This window comes from Schistocerca nitens, chromosome 5 (assembly GCF_023898315.1).
Source record: "Schistocerca nitens isolate TAMUIC-IGC-003100 chromosome 5, iqSchNite1.1, whole genome shotgun sequence".
In the NCBI taxonomy this organism is placed as follows: Eukaryota; Metazoa; Arthropoda; class Insecta; order Orthoptera; family Acrididae; genus Schistocerca; species Schistocerca nitens.
In genome coordinates, this window is record NC_064618.1 from 308,332,858 (window position 1) to 308,357,821 (window position 24,964).

Below are 24,964 nucleotides of genomic sequence, written 5' to 3' on the forward strand. Positions count from 1 at the left end.
GTGAAATTATTCAGCGTCAAATTAATTCAAATTGATTTTTCAATAAGACAATGACCTTCGCAGTTTCTCTCAGTTTCGCAGGTGCGCTCAGTGTGCTATCTTCCGCAAAGAAATTGCGAGGTGAAAGCAATGTGAAGCTTTAAAAACATGAAATGGAAAAATCTCAGGGGACATCTGATAAAATGAATTTTCTTTCTTGTCACACAATTTCATAAGTGTCAAAAATTCCACCCCAAAACTAATTTCACACGATTTTTCCTTGCCATTGGCATTATCGATGACGTGTATTTTAACTGTGAGAAAGGGCTAAGGTTAAGGGATGCGTGTCTTAACGCGTAATTAAGTTTGTCAGTGAGTATCATTCGCGGCAGATAAACAGTGAAATAGTGTACCGCGTATGATGCTCCGGAACATTATTTCACAGCATTCTGTGTTGTTTTTTGCGTTAACTGTGCTGTGGCCAGGATGTTTACCAAGTGTTGACTTCTTCGGTGAGCAACAAATTTGAATGTTTACGAATTGGGTTATTCAGACTGCAGTAGGAAATATTTAGTTGTGTTACACCATTATTTCCAAATAGGTGTTCTGGTTGTCTGATGGCATTGGAATTATTTTCCAGTTGAAAGTACGGGTCCTCTCCTCGAAAATCTCGATAATTTTGACTTTGACATTTTCTTTGAAGTTATTGAACCAGAGGAATTGGCTTATACATACAAAATACGCCCAGCGAAAGATTTTGGCATCCCACTGGTAAGCAGTAAATTTTGTCGCCGGCGTAAAAGCCAAATATCTTCAGACAGAAGCAAAGTAGAATGAGAATGCACCTTTTCTTTCATGATTTCATTTTGCATATTTACATTTGGTTCCTTTCTGTTATATCTTAGGAAATGTTTTGATAACTTTCTCCAAGGAACACATCAAATTTCGGATCATAATCTTTTTTTTTATTAAAAAATTGTTATTGACATTTAATCCATAACCTGTCCTAATCCTATTCGATTATTGGCAATCGCGCACTGAAATTAGCATTTTTATGTTTAAAATTAGTTGTATTAAATTTTTAAGTTAAAGTCATCAGAACAATCATCTTTAAATGTACCGTATAGAATCTCAACAGCCATTAACACGTGTTAAAACATTAATCATGTGAAACACATGCAGGAACTTACAAAATACCATCTGCCAACTTGTTAAATTACAGCCAAATTCAAACAGTATAATTCTTTTTTGATATGAATTCAGTGAGTGCTGAAAGAACTTGCACGTAGTTCTCAATGACAAATGGCAATGTTTCTTGGGGACAGGGTGGCAGTGAACTCAACTGCCAAAAAATTGTTCCCCTCAGCTTTATAGTTGCTGTGAACATTTTCCTTGTGTTTGTAAAACTATAGTCTTCAGGTTATTATAACAATTAGAGTATTGTATAATGTCTATTTCTTCAGGAACATTGTGGAAACTCAGCTGCAGGCTTGGCACATATGTCTTTACCTTCATCACTTATGCTCAGCTATTGTATTCAAGCCAAGAGTCATGATTTTGATACCATTTGAACTACACAAAGATCAGGTAGAATATTTTAATTGTAGAATAATGTATACAAGTGATTTATAGTACATGTTTAATGACTGTTAGCCATTTATTTTCTAATGATCAATCTTTTGAATACTTCTTTCCCATAAATAAAATGTATGTCATTACACCTTTCAAATAGTAATTCATATTAGCAGCACACTTTGCTGCAGAGTGAAAATTTCATTGTGGAAACATCCCTCAGGCTGTGGATACCTATGTCTCCGCAATATCCTTTCTTCCAGGACTGCTGGTCTTGCTAGTTTTGTAGTAGAATTTCTGGGAAGTTTGGAATGTAGGGGATGATGTACTGGTGGAAGTAAATATTTAAGGATGGGTCATGACTCGTACTGGGGTAACTCAGTTGGTAGAGTGCTTGCCTGTGAAAGGCAAAGATGCTGAGTTCAAGTCTCGGCCTGTCACACAGTTTTAATCTGCCAGGAAGTTTCGATACAACTTTGGCTTGAAAGAGGATGTGGGAAATTACTACCCAATCTACTTTTCTCGTGTGTTTTCAAAAGTGTTCCAAAAAGTTGTTGCTAAACAGGTTGGCGTACAAAATTTCATACAAAAGTTAAATGTAATTGCAAAAAGATCAGTGTGGTTCGCGTAAAAACAAAACTACTATGTTAGTGGTTAATGGCTTTGTGGAAAACAATGGCTTCACTTAAAAAAATTAAAAAAAGGGCAGTAGTTTTCTGTGGACTTATAAAAGGCATTTGATGGTGTGAACCAGTCTCCACTACGCTGTAAACTAGAAACTATGGAAAGTGTTTTAGAGCAGATCAGCTGATGATTGTCAAACAGAAAGCAATGGATTGATGTAGTCTCAAATAATGGATATCATTTCTCACAAAAGTATTTCATCAGGTGCCCCACAAGGTTCAATTCTGGATCCAGTTGTTTTCCTCTTCTGTGTAAATAACTTGCTTGCAAATTCTCTTGCAACACTATTCATAGATGGTACCATGGTGTTGATCAAAGTAGAACGTGTGGAGCAATCACCACCAAACTTCATAAATACTTTAAATAATTTAGACACGGTTTCATTTAAATGACTTAGAATTAAACTTTGAAGAAATCCAAATTATGCTGTTTAGGACTAAATAATCACAAACAAAGAAGCTTCAAATTATTCATAAAATCAGGAGCTGCAGAAAACAGATCACAACAAATTCCTTGGATATGTCTAGATAAAAATCTGTCCTGAGGCACTTACAAACTATTTGCCAAATGAACTAAGTAGTTTAGTGTGTGCAATCTCTGAGTTGTTTGTATTGAACAAACATGAGAACGAGAAACATTGTGTAACATTTATTTTTTAAATCAGTTTTAAGATACAGATTTATTTTTGGGGAAAAGTAACATGTCAAAACTACTAATTATACAGAAAAAACAATTAGAAATGTGTGGGCTTTAAGATTTTCCAAGCGTAGTGAGATTTAGAATATTTCTCAGCTGTGCGGCATCATCCAGGTGTGATATTTTGACAAGCCAACTTTTGGCATATTCAGTCTTCCCTGGTGACTGTCAGACTTCTGCTGGGTACTACTTTTATATCCGTCCTGCTGCCTGTGGCCCCTAGCTGGCTGCTGTGGCTGCAGACCTGGTGCAATGCTAGGGGAAACACCGCCAGGACTCAATCTGCTGCCCCCATTTCCCGTACCGCTGGATGCAGGTCTCTGCTGGTTTGGCAACAGTACCTCCTTGTCTTCTTCAGTTGCCTTGACAGGAGTGGATTTCCACAAAGATTGCCACTGTGCTTTGACCATGCTCAAGACTGGGACCCAGGCCATGTTTAATTGAAAAGTGCTGTCTTTGTTTATAAGTTCCTCGTGCAGCCAGATCTCTGCAGCCTCTTCAGAGTGCAGTCCAGATGGTGTTAGACTGTTGCAACAACTTGGTGCTGTAGTAATCCTTACCACGTTCCTGGGTGATGGAGTGCTCTGCCACAGCAGACTTTGTCAACTGTTTGTTGTCTGTGTCACTTTTATACTCACTGGATCTCCCCTGTAATGTCCTGATAGTCTAGCCTACATACACTTTTGTACAGTCAAGAAATGCAGTAGAATCCTGGTTTCTGGAGACTTAGGTCATCCTTTACTGATCCCAGGAAGGCTTGCATCTTGGATGCAGGGTGGAATGTGCACTTGACATTATGTTTTGGTAGTATTCTTCGGATTTTTGCTGATTTGTTCCTGACATGTGGGATAATCACTATTGCAACAGGTTTCTCATCGTCAACAGCAGGCTGTGGCCTTGGCTTCTTGGGTCTTATGGCATCTTGTACCTGGAAGTTACACCATAAGCATAATGTCAAGTGTGTGTTCTGCTCACCATCCAATACAAAGCCTTGTTGGGATCAGCCAAGGATGACCTAGGACCCTGGAGACAGATACTACATCACATTTCTTAAAAATGCAGTAAATGAATGTAGGCCAGACTGTCTGAATGGTACAGAGGAGATGCACTGCTCATAAATACCACCCAGACAGTCCACTGTGGCAGGGCACGGTATCACCCAAGGACATGTGATGAATTACTACGGCAGCAAGTTGTTGCAACAGTCTTATCACCTTCTGGGACTGCATTGGTAAAAGAGTCTACAGAGATTCAGCTACATGAGAAACTTATAAATAAAGACAACCATTTTCTAGGCAAGACAAGACATGTGTCTTAACCTTAAACGTGGTCAAGCACAGTAGGAGTCCACTTGGAAATCCACTCCTGTGATGGCAACTAAAGATGAAGAGGATGAGGGCATATTGTTGCTACACCAACAGAAACCTGCATCTGATGGTGGTAGATTTAAAGGTGGCACCCAACAGAAGTGAGTCAGCCATCAGGAACCTCTGAAGATGACAAGATGTCAGCTTTTCGAAATATTGTGCCTTTGATTTTGGCTGACACAGCTCCCTCACCTCACTCCATTTTATTATTTTTGTACAACTGTTTTACCTATCTTCTTCTTCTTCTCCTCCTCCTCCTCCTCCTCCTCCCCCCCCCCTCTCTCTCTCTCTCTCTCTCTCTCTCTCTCTCTCTCTCTCTCTCTCTCTCATATTTGATGGTATGTAGTGTGTTTCCAGAATGAAAAGAATTTCAGTAATCAAGTAATCATCATATAGATGAGGAGTGAAGTTGTTCGTAACTTATAATGCTGATATTGATATTAAGAATATGAATGGGGATTATTTTATGCAGACTGTCTTGTAAACATATTACACACTTACACTAACATTTTTAATGGTTTTCAGTAATTGTAGATGTGCTTTGCAACAGTATAAGGTCAGGGATTGTTCCCTTACCCCGTACATGTTCATTTCAGTCTCCAGATAGATTCCCTTGATGCTTCTTCTTGATACGTCATTTCAGATGCAAATCTTCGTTCCATCTTGTGCTATTATTAATCTGAGAGGTCGACAGGAGCGTCCGATCCAACGCGTCGGCTTTGACCCGTGACGTAAGGGTGTTGTGGTGTGACGGCGCGGAGTTTGGTTTGTGCGTGTGGCGTGTTTCTAGATGTCGTCGTGTTGTGGTTTGTTGTGCCCTCTGGTGGTATGTTCAGGGTTTTCGTTTGTGTGGTGTAATGGGCTCAGTTTGCTCTTGCTCATTATCCAGAATTGTTCGAGTGTCGACTGTGTTTGTAGTGGAATTCGTTTCAGTGAGTTAATGATTTTGTGGTTTTGTGTGAAGGTTAATTTAGTGTTGTTCACTGTACGTCGTGTGGTAATTTTAGTAAAATTAATCGGTTGTTGTTTTTGTTCAGTAATGGATATGACGGATAAAATTAACAGTGCACGTCTGAGGGATATGATGGGGAACACTCCTTTGGAACTGATCAAGTTTTTGCAACTTTTCGGTTTAATTGCTGAGGTTGTGAAATGCTCTATTTGTGGCGAAGAAATGAAGTTGGCTAAAGTTCCGGCGTCTCGGACTAGGGACGGTTATATGTGGCGCTGTCGAAAAGACGACATTTGGCGTTCCATACGGCGTGGTTTCTGGTTCGAGAAGTCTAGGTTGGGCATGCACGAGATTGTACTTTTGACTTATTTTGTTATAGATCCCCACACAGTTTTTGCGCGCATGAGACTGGCATGAGTGAGAGGAGTGTGCTTGATTGGTTTTCTTTTTGCCTTGAAGTGTGTTCTGAGTTCATTAAGTACAGCGATAAGCTGGGGGGGGGGGGGGGTTGTTGTGGAGGTGGAGGTGGATGTGGATGTGGACGAGTCGCAGTTTGGGAAAAGGAAGTATGGGAGGGGTAAGTCTGTGGTTGGTCTCTGGGTGTGGGGGGCTGTTGTTCCGGGAGGTAGGTGTTCTGAATGTGTTTTTAGGGTTGTGGAAGAGAGGTTTAAGGCAGGATCAGTGGGGTTAATTGAGGAGTACATAGAACCGGGGTCCACAGTAGCTTCAGGTGCATGTCCTTCATATAGGGGGTTGGGTGTGAGGGGATTCCATCATTTAGTCCTTAACCATAGTTTAGAGTTCAAAAATTATGAGATGGGGGCTTGCACAAATACAATAGAGGGGATGTGTGTGTGTGTGGGGGGGGGGGGGGGGAGGCTGTTAAATCAGTTCTTGGGAGGGGGAAGAGGTGCTCTTCCAACCTTCAGTCTCATTTAGATGAGTACTGTTGGCAGAAGAGTGTCCCTGAGGGCTATTGTGTTTTTCGTGTTTTTGTAAGGGCTGTTAATAAAATGTATAGGCCGAAAGTGGTTGGTTAGGGTGGTTTGGGTAGGTAGGTGGGTGGGTGGCTGTGGCTCAGGGTGGGGTGGGTGGTTTTTTTTCATGTTAAAGTGTTTTTGGGGGGGGGGATGTGTTGGTTTGTGTTTTAGTTGTGAAGGATCTATTTTGTTGAAGTTTTTGTTGAGTTGTAGTGTATGATTGAGATTTTTTTATGTTGCACTTGGTTTTTGTGTATGGGTTTTTTTTATTTTGGGGTGAGGGGGGGAAGTTGGTTTGCTCGGAGGAGGGGGGGTTGAAGTGTGGGTGGGTCTGGTCTTTCTTTTGGTTGAGTATATTTTTGGTTTGTGTGTGTGTGTGTGTGTGTGTGTGTGTGTGTGTGTGTGTGTGGTGGCCAACCTAGTTTGCAGTGCCGGAACTTTTTTGTGCTAAGTTTTTATTTTTTTGTTTTTAGTTTGTGTGTAGGGGTCAAGGGAAGTGTTTTATTGAAATGTGTGGCTGTGAATGTGGGTATTGGTATTGGGAGATGTATTTGAGCTACATAGGTCAAGGGAAGTGTTCGATCCCAATTTATGGGATCAGGAGCTGCTGTTGAGCTATATAGGTCAAGGGAAGTGTCCGGTTCCAGATGATATTGTTTTTAGTGGTATTTGGGGAGTTTTGTGATGTCTTTTTTTTTGCATTGTTTTGTATGGGGGTGGGTGTCTAAATTTGTTTATATTTAGTTTGTCCTCACCCAAAACCCCCCCCCCCATTTCCCGTGCTTGTCCCGTTAGTGTCATTAGGCTTTTTGTGGAACATGTGTGTGTTGGTTTTTCGATGTATTTTCGTCTTCATAATGTGTACATAACGACTTTATATGTGCCATATTGGAATCGTGGTGACATCGTGGGTCAAAGCAGACGGGTGGGATCGGACGCTTCTGTATTTCCAATCTGAGAAGTGGAATTACCAGTGCAGCTTAAGAATGAGGTTTGGTACTCAACATTAAGTTTAACTGGCAGTGTGATTTCATGTAGGTTCTGTAGTAATGCAAATGTGTTACAGTGGTCAGAGATGGTTTTATAATAAGCTTTGTGCTATGTATAAACTTTTCCTTTTACATTTATCCTTCAACATTTAGTTGAATACCAATTAGGACATTGTTACAAAAAACAGTCTGTGTCATTGTGGTTATATGTGAAAATTGAAAACACAATTGACTAGGCTTGTTTTAACAAATCCCAAAACTCTCATCTTTAAATTTGGAAATCTGTTTCTGAAATACTTGAAATTAATCATCTTCGAGGCAGACCAAATGTAGACTCTTCCACAGTTTGATATGGTCACTTGTTTTGCGGCCGGCCGCTGTGGCCAAGCGGTTCGAGGCATTTCAGTCTGGAACTGCACTGCTGCTTCGGTCACAGGTTCGAATCCTGCCTCAGTCATGGATGTGTGTGATGTCCTTAGGATAGTTAGGTTTAAGTAGTTCTAAGTCTAGAGGATTGATGACCTCAGATGTTAAGACCCATAGTGCTTAGGGCCATTTTGAACTTGATTTGCACCTGGAACAATTGAGTAATGTCAGCAAAAATCAAAATGTGTAGAGCATCTGTGCTGTGCCACTAACTAAACATTTTCCCCTCAACTCTGCATTATCTGTTCTTGACATTCCAGCAAGTTAGCTTGAACAATTGCTTGTTTCATGTTTATTTAGACTTTTTTTCTGGTCATTTAATGTTGTTAGTTTAATAATAGTTTATTGCTCATCACATTTCATATCCTTTTTGCTGCTGTCAACATATAGTAAATAGAGTTAACAGTTGTAGCGTATGCTCTTCATGTTGCCATCTCATCTGATTTATGTGATTATTGTTTCAGAATAAATCCTTTGCTGGCCAGGGGGTGGACCTGGTTCTTGTTTATCCAGCTACTGGTTGCGGCTGGCCATCAAATGCCGAAGAAATAGAAGGAAATGTGGCTTTGGTGGAAAGAGGGTAGGAAATAAATAGTCAAATGATAATAGAATCTGCATTTTTATGAAATGTTTGTATTTATCCATATTAACAGATTAAACCTTCATCATAAATATATAGTGGTAAATTGTAATGAGTTTTGAAGCCATAGTGCTATAAACTAACTAATTCTCCATGCCCCTCCTGCCCTTAACTTTAGTATTCAGTTTTACTCTTAGTAAAAAGAATAGAAACTTTATTGGCTTTCAGTATACTTCACAGAGAATTGGCTTTGTAGTGTGTCCAATACATTAAAAATGCAGTAATGGTTATTTTGCATAAATATGTATCTACAAAACAAGTAGATACATATGAAAGAATATGTTCAATAGTGTCATACATAATTGTGCTTTATCTTGCTGGTGCAGTACTGTCAAACACATACAGACATAGTACTAATGTAGTTATAATCAAAAACAATCCATTATTGACAAAATTATTTAATTGTATAATAGAGGGAAACATTCCACGTGGGAAAAATATATCTAAAAACAAAGATGATGTGACTTACCGAACGAAAGCGCTGGCAGGTCGATAGACACACAAACAAACACAAACACACACACAAAATTCAAGCTTTTGTAACAAACTGTTGCCTCATCAGGAAAGAGGGAAGGAGAGGGAAAGACGAAAGGATGTGGGTTTTAGGGGAGAGGGTAAGGAGTCATTCCAATCCCGGGAGCGGAAAGACTTACCTTAGGGGGAAAAAAGGACAGGTATACACTCGCGCACACACACACATATCCATCCACACATATACAGACAGAAGCAGACATCTCACAAGCAGACATATTTAAAGACAAAGAGTTTGGGCAGAGATGTCAGTCGAGGCAGAAGTGAAGAAGCAAAGATGATGTTGAATGACAGGTGAGGTATGAGTGGCGGCAACTTGAAATTAGCAGAGATTGAGGCCTGGTGGGTAACGGGAAGAGAAGATATATTGAAGAGCAAGTTCCCATCTCCGGAGTTCGGATAGGTTGGTGTTGGTGGGAATTATCCAGATAACCCGGACGGTGTAACACTGTGCCAAGATGTGCTGGCCGTGCACCAAGGCATGTTTAGCCACAGGGTGATCCTCATTACCAACAAACACTGTCTGCCTGTGTCACCTGCCTACACTGTGATGCATTCTATGTGGGAATGACCAGCAACAAACTGTCCATTCGCATGACTGGAGAGATCTAGGAAAAGGTGTAGATTTCAGGAAAGTCACCCAGAACTGCAGGTCAGGGGAGACTTCTTGTATGGAATGAGAAGGAAAGACTGATTGTAGGGGACTGTGTTGGACAAGATAAGAAAACCTGAGAGCTTAAAGGTGCAAGGCAGGGTAATATGCAGAGGTCATGCATGAGTTAATAAGCTAAGTGTGTTGTATGTAACGGGAGGGAGATGGTGAAAAATGGACGGGAAAGACAATGAAAGACGTATAAAACTAAACCGGAGTGAAGCAAAGAGTAGTTACAGTGAAGAAATGCTGAGGTGGAAGAAATTAACATAAAGGGAGATGGGTGCAGAAGGAGTGTAATGTCTGACAAGAATATTGCGGAGACTGGGAGAGCAATGGAAAGCTATTCTAGGTGTGGTGAGAAAAATTTCAGACAGAGTGGATCTCATTTCTGGGCATGATTTTAGAAAGTCATGGCCCTGTCGAATTAGTCGATTAACACATTCCAGACCAGGATGATACTGAGTCACCAATGGTGTGGTCCGGAGCGGTTTTTTGGAGGGATCAGTGGGATTGGATGTGATGGTCCAGGAAATCTGCTATTTAATTAGGCTGGTGGTGTAATTATGTGCAGTGAAGGCTGAGATAAGAATGGTGGTGTATTACTGTAAAGAGTCTGCATCCGAGCAAATATGTTTTCCTTGGATGCCAATGCTGTATGGGAGGGAATGTTTGACATGGAAAGGATGTCAACTGTCAAAATGTAAGTACTGTTGGTTGTTGTTAGGTTTAATGTGGACGGAAGTGTGTAGCTGGCCTTTGGTGAGGACGAGATCAACATCAAGGAAAGTGGCATGGGATTTGGAATAGGAGCATGTGGAAATTTAATTGGGAGAAGGTATTCAGAGATTCCAGGAATTTTAGCAGGTCAGCCTCACCATGGGTTGATATGGTAAAGATGTCATCAATGTACCTAAACCAGACCAGAGGCTGAAGATTTACAGATCACAGGAAAGTGCCCTCCAAGCGACCCATGAAGAGGTTGGCATAGGAAGGAGCCATCCTGGTTCTCATGGCCATATCCATGATCTGTTTATATGTCTGCCCCTCAAAGGTAAAGTAGTTGTTGGTAAGTATAAAGTCGATTAAGGTGAGTAGAAAGGATGTCAGGTTTGGAATCAGGTGGGTGCTGACTGAGGAAATGTTCAGCAGCAGACAGACCATGTATGTGGGGAATGTTGGTATAGATGGAGGGAGCACTAGTGGTGACAATCAAAGTGTGTGGTGGGAGTGGGACAGGCACAGACTTTAGATGATCTAGGATAAGGTTGGTATCTTTGATGTAGGAGGGGAGTCTTTGTACTATGGGTTGCAGGTGTTGATCAACTAAGGTAGATATACGTTTGGTGGGTGCTTTGAAGCCAACAACTATAGGATGGCCAGGGTGATAGGGTTTGTGGATCTTCGGAAGAAGGTAAAAGGTGGGGGTGTGTGGTTTGATTGGGGTGAGAAGTTCTATGGATTGAAGTGTTAGTCTTTGTAAGGGATGTGAGGTTTTAATGTCAAACATTCCCTCCCATACAGCCTTGGCATCAGAGGCAAACATATTTGTTAAGATGCAGACTCTTCACGGCAATACACCACCATTCTCACCTCAACCTTCACTGCACGTAATCACCCCACAAGCAGATTTCCCGAGACATCACATCCGATCCTGGTATTTCTGATCCCTCCAAAAAACAGCTTTGGACCACACCATTGGTGACTCAGTATTATCCTGGTCTGGAATGTGTTAATCAGCTAATTCGAAAGGGCCATGACTTCCTAAAATCAAGCCCTGAAATGAGATCCATTCCATCTGGAATTTTTCCCACCACATCTAGAATGGCTTTTTGTCGCCCTCCCAATCCCTGCAATATTTTTGTCAGACCCTACTTTTCTTCTGCACCCATCTTCCACCCCTATGGCTCCTACCCCTGTGAGTCCCTGCTCTCATTAATAAACGGTCACAACGCCCATACAGTACTAGGGACAGAAAGTTGGCTGAAACCAGACGTAAACAGTAATGAAATCCTAAACTCAGATTGGAATGTATACCGCAGAGACAGGCTGGACAGCGAAGGGGGAGGCGTGTTTATAGCGATAATAAGTGCAATAGTATCGAAGGAAATTGACGGAGATCCGAAATGTGAAATGATTTGGGTGAAGGTCACGGTTAAAGCAGGCTCAGACATGTGAATTGGATGTCTCTATAGGCCCCCTGGCTCAGCAGCTGTTGTGGCTGAACACCTGAAGGATAATTTGGAAAATATTTCGAGTAGATTTCCCCAACATGTTATAGTTCTGAGTGGAGATTTAAATTTGCCGGATCTAGTCTGGGAGACTCAAACGTTCACAACGGGTGGCAGGGACAAAGAATTTAATGTTTTTTAAGTGCTTTATCTGAAAACTACCTTGGGCAGTCAAACAGAGGACCGAGTCGTGGCGATAACATATTAGACCTTCTGGTGACAAACAGACCCGAACTATTTGAAAAAGTTAACGCAGAACAGGGAATCAGTGATCATAAAGCGGTTACGGCATCGATGATTTCAGCCGTAAATAGAAATATTAAGAAAGGTAGGAATATTTTTCTGTTTAGCAAAAGTGACAAAAAAGCAGATTACAGAGTACCTGACGGCTCAACACAAAAGTTGCCAAGCAAGATCGTAAGAGATGGAAAAGAGCCACAAGCGAGTTAGAAAACTGCTGTGGAAGCAAAGGGAACTTCACAGCAAGCATAAACATAGCCAAAGCCTTGCAGACAAACAAAAATTACGTGAAGCGAAAGGTAGTGTGAGGAGGGCTATGCGAGAGGCATTCAATGAATTCGAAAGTAAAGTTCTATGTACTGACTTGCTGACTTGGCAGAAAATCCTAAGAAATTTTGGTCTTATGTCAAAGTGGTAGGTGGATCAAAACAAAATGTCCAGACACTCTGTGACCAAAATGGTACTGAAACAGAGGATGACAGACTAAAGGCCGAAATACTAAATGTCTTTTTCCAAAGCTGTTTCACAGAGGGAGACTGCACTGTAGTTCCTTCTCTAGATTGTCGCACAGATGACAAAATGGTAGATATCAAAATAGACGACAGAGGGATAGAGAAACAATTAAAATCGCTCAAAAGAGGAAAGGCCGCTGGACCTGATGGGATACCAGTTCTATTTTACACAGAGTACGCGAAGGAACTTGCCCCCTTCTTGCAGCGGTGTACCAGAGGTCTCTAGAAGAGCGTAGCGTTCCAAAGGATTGGAAAAGGGCACAGGTCATCCCCATTTTCAAGAAGGGACGTCGAACAGATGTGCAGAACTATAGACCTACCGTATTTACTCGAACCTAAGCCGCACTCGAATCTAAGCCACACCTGAAAAATTAGACTCGAAATCAAGAAAAAAAAAATTTCCCGAATCTAAGCTGCACCTGAAATTTGAGACTCGAAATTCAAGGGGAGAGAAAAGTTTTAGGCCGCACCTCCAAATCGAAACAAAGTTGGTCCATTGTAATATGAGACACAATTTAGGTCGAATGAATGACGATACAGATACAGTAGGTTCGAGTCGTAAGCTTAGCAGTTAAGCTTTACTAGGTAGCCATTGCCATGCGTCACGCGCTCCGTCCGTATTTATACGGGTACCTTTCCTTTTTCACGTGCTTCGTCTGGTTTGAATTAATTGCTTATTTTGCTTTGATCTGGTAAGTGTCATTCTGTTTGTTATAGGTGTTTACGTCACTCTAAGCTGAAAATGCATTACTGTACTGTTTCATGAATTGTTTGTCGCATTCTGATAATGAGTGTTTATGGCCTGTCCCCGCTCGCGGCATGGCTTGTTTTCGTGGGCGCTACCGCCGCTTACAATTAAACATGAGAGGAATTGTTTCATTAGCAAAACAATGGCAAGAGACTGCTATTTGTTGTTTCTTACACTGCTGCTTTCTTTGATAATGATCAACAAGAACCAAATAATATATTGCTTTTAATAGAAGACGTTCTGAACAAGAGTTTAGCGAAAATTTTTCTCCATTTGAAAATCTTTGCAGACGCCTCTTTAGTACATTACATTCTGCACAGAAATTAGCCATCTTAGATTTAAAAATCTAGTCAATTGTCGTGCTTCATTTCTGACTGTATCACTATTATGCATAAAAATAATACGAATATAAACATGACATGATATGTATATTCTTCCGCGTTTGCTGTTGTCTCACCCTAGTTTCGTAGTTTATTAGGCAGATAGGATTTAAATGAGATAGCAGCAAACACGAAAGAATACACGGCAAAATGTTTATATTCGTATTATTCTTATGACGAAGAGAATACTGTATGTGATTCACAATTCATAAAAGTTCCTATTAGCAACCATCTCTTCTCACAGGTAGGAATAAATTCAGAACGTAGGGTTGGAAGAACCCTGGAGATACTAAAAGGTATCAGATAGATTATATAATGGTAAGACAGAGATTTAGGAACCAGGTTTTAAATTGTAAGACATTCAGGGGCAGATGTGGACTCTGACCACAATCTATTGGTTATGACCTGTAGATTAAAACTGAAGAAACTGCAAAAAGGTGGGAATTTAAGGAGATGGGACCTGGATAAACTGAAAGAACCAGAGGTTGTACAGAGTTTCAGAGAGAGCATAAGAGAACAATTGACAGGAATGGGGGAAAGAAATACAGTAGAAGAAGAATGGGTAGCTTTGAGGGATGAAGTAGTGAAGGCAGCAGAGGATCAAGTAGGTAAAAAGACGAGGACTAGTAGAAATCCTTGGGTAACAAAAGAAATATTGAATTTAATTGATAAAAGGAGAAAATATAAAAATGCAGTAAATGAAGCAGGTAAAAAGGAATACAAACGTCTCAAAAATGAGATCGACAGGAAGTGCAAAATGGCTAAGCAGGGATGGCTAGCGGACAAATGTAAGGATGTAGAGGCTTATCTCACTAGGGGTAAGATAGATACTGCCTACAGGAAAATTAAAGAGACCTTTGGGGATAAGAGAACGACTTGTATGAATATCAAAAGCTCAGATGGAAAACCAGTTCAAAGCAAAGAAGGGAAAGCAGAAAGGTGGAAGGAGTATATAGAGGGTCTATACAAGGGCGATGTACTTGAGGACAATATTATGGAAATGGAAGAGGATGTAGATGAAGATGAAATTGGAGATATAATACTGCGTGAAGAGTTTGACAGAGCACTGAAAGACCTGAGTCAAAACAAGGCCCTGGGAGTAGACAACATTCCATTGGAACTACTGACGGCCTTGGGAGAGCCAGTCATGACAAAACTCTACCATCTGGTGAGCAAGATGTATGAAACAGGCGAAATACCCTCAGACTTCAAGAAGAATATAATAATTCCAATCCCAAAGAAAGCAGGTGTTGACAGATGTGAAAATTACCGAACAATCAGTTTAATAAGCCACAGCTGCAAAATACTAACGCGAGTTCTTTACAGATGAATGGAAAAACTAGTAGAAGCCGACCTCGGGGAAGATCAGTTGGGATTCTGTAGAAACACTGGAACACGTGAGGCAATACCGACCTTACGACTTATCTTAGAAGAAAGAATAAGGAAAGGCAAACCTACGTTTCTAGCATTTGTAGACTTAGAGAAAGCTTTTGACAACGTTAACTGGAATACTCTCAAATTCTGAAGGTGGCAGGAATAAAATACAAGGAGCGAAAGGCTATTTACAATTTGTACAGAAACCAGATGGCAGTTATAAGAGTCGAGGGGCATGAAAGGGAAGCTGTGGTTGGGATGGGAGTAAGACAGGGTTGTAGCCTCTCCCCGATGTTATTCAATCTGTATATTGAGCAAGTAGTAAAGGAAACAAAAGAAAAATTCGGAGTAGGTATTAAAATCCATGGAGAAGAAATAAAAACTTTGAGGTTTGCCGATGACATTGTGATTCTGTCAGAGACAGCAAAGGACTTGGAAGAGCAGTTGAATGGAATGGACAGTGTCTTGAAAGGAGGATATAAGATGAACATCAACAAATGCAAAACGAGGATAATGGAATGTAGTCGAATTAAGTCGGGTGATGCTGAGGGAATTAGATTAGGAAATGAGACACTTAAAGTAGTAAAGGAGTTTTGCTATTTGGGGAGCAAAATAACTGATGATGGTCGAAGTAGAGAGGATATAATATGTAGACTGGCAATGGCAAGGAAAGCGTTTCTGAAGAAGAGAAATTTATTAACATCGAGTATAGATTTAAGTATCAGGAAGTCGTTTCTGAAAGTATTTGTATGGAGTGTAGCCATGTATGGAAGTGAAACATGGACGATAAATAGTTTGGGCAAGAAGAGAATAGAAGCTTTCGAAATGTGGTGCTACAGAAGAATGCTGAAGATTAGATGGGTAGACCACATAACTAATGAGGAAGTATTGAATAGGATTGGGGAGAAGAGAAATTTGTGGCACAACTTGACCAGAAGAAGGGATCGGTTGGTAGGACATGTTCTGAGGCATCAAGGGATCATCAATTTAGTATTGGTGGAGGGCAGCGTGGAGGGTAAAAATCGTAGAGGGAGACAAAGAGATGAATACACTAAGCAGACTCAGAAGGATGTAGGTTGCAGTAGGTACTGGGAGATGAAGTGGCTTGCACAGGATAGAGTAGCATGGAGAGCTGCATCAAACCAGTCTCAGGACTGAAGACCACAACAACAACAACAACAACAACAACAACAGGGTTGGCCATATTGACAAACATCCCAAACACTCTTGCCAGTCGGATTTTCGTACTACATTGAAATGCTGCTACTTTCGAAGATGAACAATACGGAATTTGTATTTACTTCGTTGGATAATGTATAAAATGCAGTGGTCGAAACTCGGGGCGGAGAAGAAGGCTTGTCTTCCACCCCTTTTTTTTTTAATTTATTTACTGACGGGGAGGTTTTGGCACTAGTATTTATCTTTGTGCCTGCAAAGCATGCCTATGCAGCGCTACATATATTCGACGGCAGAAGTCATTTGTGGCGGCACCTACCAACATTTTTCAGAACTTCCGCTTACTTTGCACTCAATTCTAAGCGGCAGGCGGTTTTTTGGATTACAAAAACCGGAAAAAAAGTGCGGCTTAGATTCGAGTAAATACGGTATATCTCTAATGTCGATCAGTTGTAGAATTTTGGAACACGTATTATGTTCGAGTATAATGACTTTTCTGGAGACTAGAAACCTACTCTGTAGGAATCAGCATGGGTTTCGAAAAAGACGGTCGTGTGAAACCCAGCTCGCGCTGTTCGTCCACGAGACTCAGAGGGCCATAGACACGGGTTCACAGGTAGATGCAGTGTTTCTTGACTTACGCAAGGTGTTCGATACAGTTCCCCACAGTCGTTTAATGAACAAAGTAAGAGCATATAGACTATCAGACCAATTGTGTGATTGGATTGAAGAGTTCCTAGATAACAGAATGCAGCATGTTATTCTCAGTGGAGAGAAGTTTTCCGAAGTAAGAGTGATTTCAGGTGTGCCGCAGGGGAGTGTCATAGGACCATTGCTATTCACAGTATACATAAATGACCTTGTGGATGACATCGGAATTTCACTGAGGCTTTTTGCAGATGATGCTGTGGTGTATCGAGAGGTTGTAACAATGGAAAATTGTACTGAAATGCAGGAGGATCTGCAGCGAATGGACGCATGGTGCAGGGAATGGCAATTGAATCTCAGTGTAGACAAGTGTAATGTGCTGCGAATACATAGAAAGATAGATCCCTTATCATTTAGCTACAAAATAGCAGGTCAGCAACTGGAAACAGTTAATTCCATAAATTATCTGGGAGTACGCATTAGGAGTGATTTAAAATGGAATGATCATATAAAGTTGATCGTCGGTAAAGCAGATGCCAGACTGAGATTCATTGGAAGAATCCTAAGGAAATGCAATCCAAAAACAAAGGAAGTAGGTTACAGTACACTTGTTCGCCCACTGCTTGAATACTGCTCAGCGGTGTGGTATCCGTACCAGATAGGGTTGATAGAAGAGATAGAGAAGATCCAACGGAGAGCAGCGCGCTTCATTACAGGATCATTTAGTAATCGCGAAAGCGTTACGGAGATGATAGATAAACTCCAGTGGAAGACTCTGCAGGAGAGACGCTCAGTAGCTCAGTATGGGCTTTTGTTAAAGTTTCGAGAACATACCTTCACCGAAGAGTCCAGCAGTATATTGCTCCCTCCTACGTACATCTCGCGAAGAGACCATGAGGATAAAATCAGAGAGATTAGAGCCCACACAGAAGCATACAGACAATCCTTCTTTCCATGAACAATATGAGACTGGAATAGAAGGGAGAACCGATAGAGGTACTCAGGGTACCCTCCGCCACACACCGTCAGGTGGCTTGCGGAGTATGGATGTAGCTGTAGATGTAGAAGACTTGCCCTATGCACCTTCCTACCACCACCTATAATAGTCCTGTAACTAGCAAAACATATTTCTTCCATCTCAGCATATCTTCACTGTCACTACTCTTTGCTTCACCCCATTTTAGTTTTCTATGTATTTCATTGTCTTTCCCATCTACTTTTCACTGTCTTATACCGTCTCACCATTACATACAATGCACTTAGCTTATTAACTCATGCATATTGTCAACATATTACACTGTCTTCCACCTTTGAGCTCTCAGGTTTTCAAATCTTGGCCGATGCAGTCCCCAACAATCAGTCTTTCCTTCTCATCCTGTAGGTAAGTCTCCCCTGACCCGCAGTTGTGGGTGACTTTCCTGAAATCTATCCCATTTCCTAGATCTCTAGAATCCTTTTCCTTCGCACCTCTTCCTTTCTTTTCAACCCTTCTGCCTGAAGGAAGAGCCACTGGATCCAAAAGCTTGCCAATTACAGCTGTCTTTTATGTGTGTGTTCTGCCGTCACTTGGTGAGTAGATTTTTTATGTTTGCAATTAAATAATGTAGTTGTTAGCTACTTATTGTGTATCTCTTGTCTCAATGTAAAAATAGTCATCAGTTGAGTAGCATGATGTACGTTTTAACCACACTTCTGTGATATGCTTGTTCAAGGATAGATGACTCACTGCTAGTTTATAATAGAATGTCAAGGGCGACCAACATTTAATCAATATTTTAAGGGAAAATATCAATATCTGGTTATGATTTTAAAGGAGGATTTAGTAGCAGTAAAGTTCAACTGCACAACTATGTCATACTTTCTTGGGACGAGTGACAGTGAAGATATAAATATAAGAAAAGTGGCATATTTTACTTACTTTTTCTTTGTTATGTCATATAGTATCATTTTTCGAGGCAACTCCACAAACCGAGAGAAATTATTTAGAGTGCAAAGGCATGTAATAAATCTCATTTGTGGCGTAGATTCAAAAATGAGTTATATTATGTTTTCTGGCATGTTCTGCACCTCTGAGTATCTCCCCATTTCAGTGTGTGTGTGTGTGTGTGTGTGTGTGTGTGTGTGTGTGTGTAACTGATAATGAATCTAATGTAATCGAAACAAAACAGTTTGTTCGTTCATTGCATATAATACACAAATATAATCACCATGAAATTTACCAAATTAGCACATATATGTTGTGTGTGTCCTACAAGTACTTAGTTACAGAAGCTGCAGAACTCTGCAGTCATTTATCTTCCTCTGCAGATTTAAAATGCACTTTGCGATCATGATCAGAATTGATTTATTTCATAACCTCAGACTTAATTAGTCTGCTGCTGTTTCTCTGAACAATCCACTTATTGTTCACAAGCAAAAGAACCATTTTAAAGTGTTGTGAAATGTTCTTGTGTTGTGCAAGTCAATTGAGAAATAAATAATGTAATTAACATATTTAAACATGAACATCTCTATAAAATTCTTCCATGAGTCTTTGTTACTTCTGTGCATTATTTGTATGATAGCTGCTAATCGGTATGAGGCGAGTGCATCCGTGTGTTGCCAGTACTGTCCAAGAAACGAGTCAACATTCTTGCTCCCTCTGCACACACAGGCTATGTCAATCTTTATCTGCTCCTTGCATTCCCTTTAGCTAAACTGTCTGCTTTCTGTAGAAGCACACACTGAAAAAGACTATATGTCGACAATAATATCGACTATTATACATGAAACTTTTCGATATTTGTCGGACAGGGAACTTGAACTATTGATAGTACTTCGTGGGATTAATATTTGCAACAGTGATTGTGACAAAATGCATGGGACAAACAGGCAGCCAGTAGGGAGCTGAAAGGATTTAAAAATATTGCCCTAATAAGGAGAACCTGTGAAACACAGAAGAGTTGGCCACATTAAAAAGCTCATCAAAGGCTTTCTTCCAAGCGCTTGCAAAATTTTCATTTTCTTTTTGTGTGTGCCTCTCGATGGCTCTACACTTCTACTATTCAGTGAATGGTCTCCTTTACTCTTAAATTATTTTGATTGTGCCAGAATTGTCTTTACTATCTTTATACTGTGTAAGTTTTATTTTATAAACAAGCAATTCCAGTAATTTGACATGTTTAAGTGTCTCCAGGTTGAAGTAAATTTCTTCTGTTTTTATTTTATTTGTAGATAAAAGGTCGGTCCTGCACCACTCATTGCTCGTTTATTGTACTACTTTTTTGTACTCTTTCATGGGTGTGGATATTTGGTTCCCTTTTGCTTCAATATGACTGAAATAAAATTTACTCCCTCTATATATATATTCTGTCATCATGTTGCATTTAAAACACCAAGTTTACTTTAATTCTCTTATAACTTATTCAAATAGCAAAAAACATAGTCATAACTTGTGATCTCTTTCAAGGTTGCAGCTCAGTTCCCGGTGGTAGGAGGAAATTTATTTGGAAGAAGTCTTGAGAAAACTAAAATTTGACTGAACATATAAAATAAGCTTTAAAATGAAAATTTGTCACAGTAGATTTGGGAGAGGGTTTAAAGTAAAGTAGTTGCTTTAAAAAACATTAAGATCCACAAGAAAATTGAAAAAGAGCTATCAGTTACGTAGGAAGGTAAGAGAAAGGTGAGATGGACAAAAAATAAGAAACTATCTGAAGCAGTTTAATTAAAAATAAATATTTGTAGAACTGTTAAGACAAAACTTCAATAAAACAGAAAAAAAGACAAAGAGACAGAATCGGGCCAGTGTTTTGCCCCCTGAAGCTAAGTACTGGTCTGCCAGCCTCTCTCCTTATAATTTAATGGCTACCTCAAGTGAATTTTCGTTTTGATACAATGAAAAAAATGACGTGGAGTCATATAGCGTTATAGTTAAACTTACTGTAATACGGACAGCCTAAAGATTTGAGTGTGATTTATATTTGTGTCTCAGATTTCATGAATTTGAGTCAACACACTTTCCTTGGCCATAAAAGTTCTGCAGGATAACTTGCAAGATTGCCACTCTCCATTCCTTCTTTGTGAGCAGTGATTGGTCCTCATTTATCTTGCATGTATTTTAGACTACAGTTGTGGGTGAAGAAAACAGCAGTCAGTTTTTTAGTTGCAGCGAGGCAGAAAAGAGTGATTAGCCTAATCATATCAGACACAAGGAACTAATGGAGACATTAGCTCTACTGCAACTGCAAGACACTGCACAAAACTTCATAATGTGAAAATAGATGTACCAAATGAAAATAAATAAATATGTAGATAACTAAATAAATAAATAAATAAACATTCTTTGACACCTTTTGTGGATATCATTTACTTACTGCTGTTTGTCAGCTGACATTCTTAATATAATGTATTATCTTTTAACAAAAATGTGTAAGTATTGTTATATAAAGGGCGAGTCAAAAGTCCTTGGACACCTTCATACGTTGAAAGATTAAAAGGAAAATTGAAATGTGATCATGGGAACATAGGTTGGATGTGGGGCCGTAACTTTTGGAGTGAATGTCATTCATGGCCACCATATTGAAATCCATCATTTTGGATTAAAGTCTTTTTTTTTATAATGGGAAGTGGGGTGTATGACACATCAAATAACACTCGCTTGAGCTCTGGAATTGAGTGGTGTAATTTATTTTTGTCTATCTTGTACAGTTTAGAGGTTATTAATGTTCAAAGTTGGGAAGTTACCTGCATACCAACTGCTACAACACATGTTCTATGTGTTGTCCATCCCATGCAATGCACAACAGTAGTCGCCGCAACCACTCTGACTATGCACTGAGGAGAGTGTCTCCTGCAATTTAGTCACAGGCATGTTGTATGTGTTCCTCCAGGTGTCTCAAATCACGGATGCTCTCAGCATACACTATCTGCTTAAGATGTCTCCATAGATAAAAATCAAGGGGCGTTAAGTCAGAGGATCTGGGCTGCCACTCCAGGGGACCAAGGCGGCTAATCCACTTCTCTGGCAGTTGTTCCTCCAACCATTCACGGACACCAATGCCATAGTGTGGAGGAGCTCCATTGTGCTGAAAATGAGATGGAAAAATGCCATCAGCGTTCAGGGCGGAAGGGAACACAAGGTCGTGCAGCAGCATCAGATATCCCACTTATTGGTGTGCAATATCTGGACAATGGAGGTTTGGCTTATTCCACATGCTAAGACCACACGACGGATATTTCATTTAAGACTTTTCACAAATGATGCAACAACCGCAGTTGCAGTTTCCTCATTGGTGACAGTCCTTGGTCGCCCACTACATGCCCTATCGTGAACAGAGCCCGTCTCCCGGAATTTGGTGATCACATGAGCCACCGTGCTGTGCAATACCGGTTCTCTGTCTGGATGCCATCTGTTGTAGTCAGCTGCTATTGTTCAGTACCTGCGTTCTGTTCACGTGACAGGCCCATTTTAGATCACCTGGAACAAAGTGAGACATGAGTCGGGATCAAAGTAACTTTGAACATTAATAACTTCTAAATTTTACAAGATAGAGAAAAACAAATTACACCACTCAATTCCAGAGCTCAAGCGAGTATTATTTGATGTCATACACGCCACTTCCTAATTAAAAAAATGACTTTAATAAAAAATGGCAGATTTCAAGATGACGGCCATGAATGACATTCACTCCAAAAGTTGCGGTCCCACGTCAAACCTATGTTCCTATCATCACATTTCAATTTTCCCTTTAATCTTCCAATTTATGAAGGTGTCCAAGGACTTTTGACTCACCCTGTATTTCTGTAATTGCATTTATACGGGACTATTGTCATCATTTTTTGAGTCATTAGAAATTATACCAGTTTTGAGATTTAATCAAATTCTACTTAGCAAATGGCAACAAAGTGACAAGATGAGAATTTGGGCTGGAAAAGAAGCGTGTCTGGATAGCCAAGGAGGTTAAGGCAACCGTTCCAGGGAAGTAGAGTCCTGGTGTGACACAAATTTTCAACCTTTACTGTTGATTTATTTCAGTATCTATAGGCAGCTGAAGTTCAGATTTCTCGTAATATAGTAAGGAAAGAAATTCCAATTGATAACTAAATAGTAGGTAATTTTCTGTCCAAAGCAAGATTTGAAAGTATCTGAAGATAAAGTTTGTTTTATTTTCTTCAGGGAATGCTCTTTTTTGAGCAAAACTATAAAAGCAGAAGAGGCTGGTGCAACAGCAGTGATTATTGCTGATTATGATGAAGAGAATGATGGTGTTTTTATAGAAATGATTGATGACAAGACACATAGGGAAGCTCATATACCAGCTGCTTTCTTATTAGGAAAAAATGGGTGAGTAAAGAGATAGAATTTTACTTAGGTTGTGGAAAAAGTGGAAATACAGGAAGCATTTAATTTTGTTATTAAGGAGAAATAATGTTTTGTTTAATTTACAAAATGATTTTTCTCAGAATCAATGTGCATGGGTCAAATAATATAAAAGATAGTTTTGTTACATATTTTATGATGTCCCGTACTTTATGTGTGAAAGAATGTGGGAGGAAGTGTAAATTCATTTGCCATTTCAAAAACTTAGTTTAAAGTTGAGTCATGAGTTGGCCAGGGGAGACTTTTGTTCATGGAGTTCTAACTGTGGGTAATGTGGTTATGTGAATTTGCTGTTTATCACAGTGAGAGGAGCAAAATTAAGGAAGAAGTTAAAATACTGATGTCCATATACCTGCTGACAGAGTTTTTCATCTGTGGATAATAATGGAATTAACAGAATAACACATTTATGGTGTATTCAAGATGTCCTATTATACTTCTGGCACAGAATAGTGGTATCATTTCTAAAACTAGTTTCAAATATCCAACAGTTATCCTGCCTCAGAATTTGGTTTCTGTGAATTGTCGTGTTTAACTCAAACATGTGTTTGTAACTGATTAACATTAGTATAATCTAACAATGGGAATTCCATCTTGGAATATAACAGTGTAAGGAAAATACAGATTGCTACTTACCATAAACACGACATGTGAAGTTCGATACAGGCGCAATTGAGACACTTACACATTAGCTTTTGGCTATAGCCTTCATCAGAAAAAGAAAAACATGAATGTTAATTCACACAACCAATGCACACATGACTGCCATCTCCAGCAGCTCGGACCTGAATATGACTATTACACGGAATGGAAGCAGCAGTCTTGATGAGGCACGGAAGGGAAAGAGATAGAGTGTCTGGGTGGGGGAGGAGAAGAGCAGTGTTATTTGGTGGAGCATGTATGGACTAGACTGTCAACAGATGTTCCATCAGGAGGCTGGGGGGGGGGGGGGGGGCAGCATCTGAATATGACTCCAGTAAATATGTATGACCCTGGCTCACCAGTAATAGTGTGTATTAGAAAATCTTAAGGAAGAAACCCATAACTTTTGATGAGGAAAACAAAAGATGATTAGGAATATTATCACTTGTCCCTATCATAAGGTTGCACATGAAAGCAGGTGTTCTATTTGGGTTACAACACTCTGTTGGAGTGAAAACTGGATGTGTATTTCTAATCAGGTGGCTAATGCTTTCAAACAAGGTCCTGAATCATTCCTGGAGAATGATGGAATGGCCCATCAAGCAAAACCATGAGTGATCTCTCTTTTGAATCTGTCAGGATGATGTTCTATAATGGTTTGTCGAATGAAAGTGCTATTGAGTAGATCACTAGATACTAAACCAACGGTGCAGTGATATATCTTGGAGCTTTCCAAAGCTATCACTCTTTTGTATTATATCTGTGTGATGCTAAACAAAAGATTTACAACTGTTTATGTGTAATATATTTACAAAGATATGCACAATCAAACAGAGTACAATTTTTCTGTCTTTATAATTTTATTAAAGTTTGCTGTATGACCATCAAAAATTTAGTACTTGTTTGTTTTGTTTTCTAGGCATGTGATACGAAGGACACTTGAACGTCTGAACAGAAATTATGCTGTGATTAATATACCTGTTAATTTAACATTTATTCCGTTACATGAAACAAATCAGCCTCCTTGGATAAGATGGTAGCTAAATAAATACTCAACAGCTGACCGAACTAGTCATCAAACTTCAGTCGAGTAAAGTCAAGAAGACATTGTTGATATTAACTCCAATAAAATTATTTGTACATTGTTGTCTTTAATAAATATCTGACATTGTTTGCAAACATGA

The 24,964-nt window shown here is 39.8% G+C and overlaps 1 protein-coding gene across 3 annotated transcripts; it reads left to right on the top strand.

Moving 5' to 3' along the window:
- Positions 1 to 90: 90 nt before the first annotated feature.
- On the top strand, positions 91 to 24,964 carry LOC126259799 (PRADC1-like protein). Of its 3 annotated transcripts, XM_049956823.1 has the most exons (6): positions 91 to 491; positions 581 to 750; positions 1,443 to 1,566; positions 8,110 to 8,225; positions 22,935 to 23,102; positions 24,700 to 24,964. In XM_049956823.1, exons 3-6 carry the CDS (start codon positions 1,531 to 1,533, stop codon positions 24,818 to 24,820), a joined length of 441 nt encoding a protein of 146 aa, XP_049812780.1. In that variant the 5' UTR covers positions 91 to 491; positions 581 to 750; positions 1,443 to 1,530; the 3' UTR covers positions 24,821 to 24,964. The 3 variants fall into 3 exon arrangements, with proteins under 3 accessions (XP_049812780.1, XP_049812781.1, XP_049812779.1); XM_049956824.1 differs by lacking the exon at positions 581 to 750; XM_049956822.1 differs by lacking the exon at positions 1,443 to 1,566 and having other exon boundaries at positions 92 to 491; positions 620 to 750.

What these genes read in the sequence shown, in the direction of transcription:
- LOC126259799 (XM_049956822.1), top strand. Translation starts at nt 398, where the DNA reads ATGATGCTCCGGAACATTATTTCACAGCATTCTGTGTTGTTTTTTGCG. An exon ending in ACCAAGTGTTGACTTCTTCG is followed by an intron (nt 492 to 619) that starts GTGAGCAACAAA and finishes ATTATTTTCCAG; the next exon opens with TTGAAAGTACGGGTCCTCTC. An exon ending in AAGATTTTGGCATCCCACTG is followed by an intron (nt 751 to 8,109) that starts GTAAGCAGTAAA and finishes TTATTGTTTCAG; the next exon opens with AATAAATCCTTTGCTGGCCA.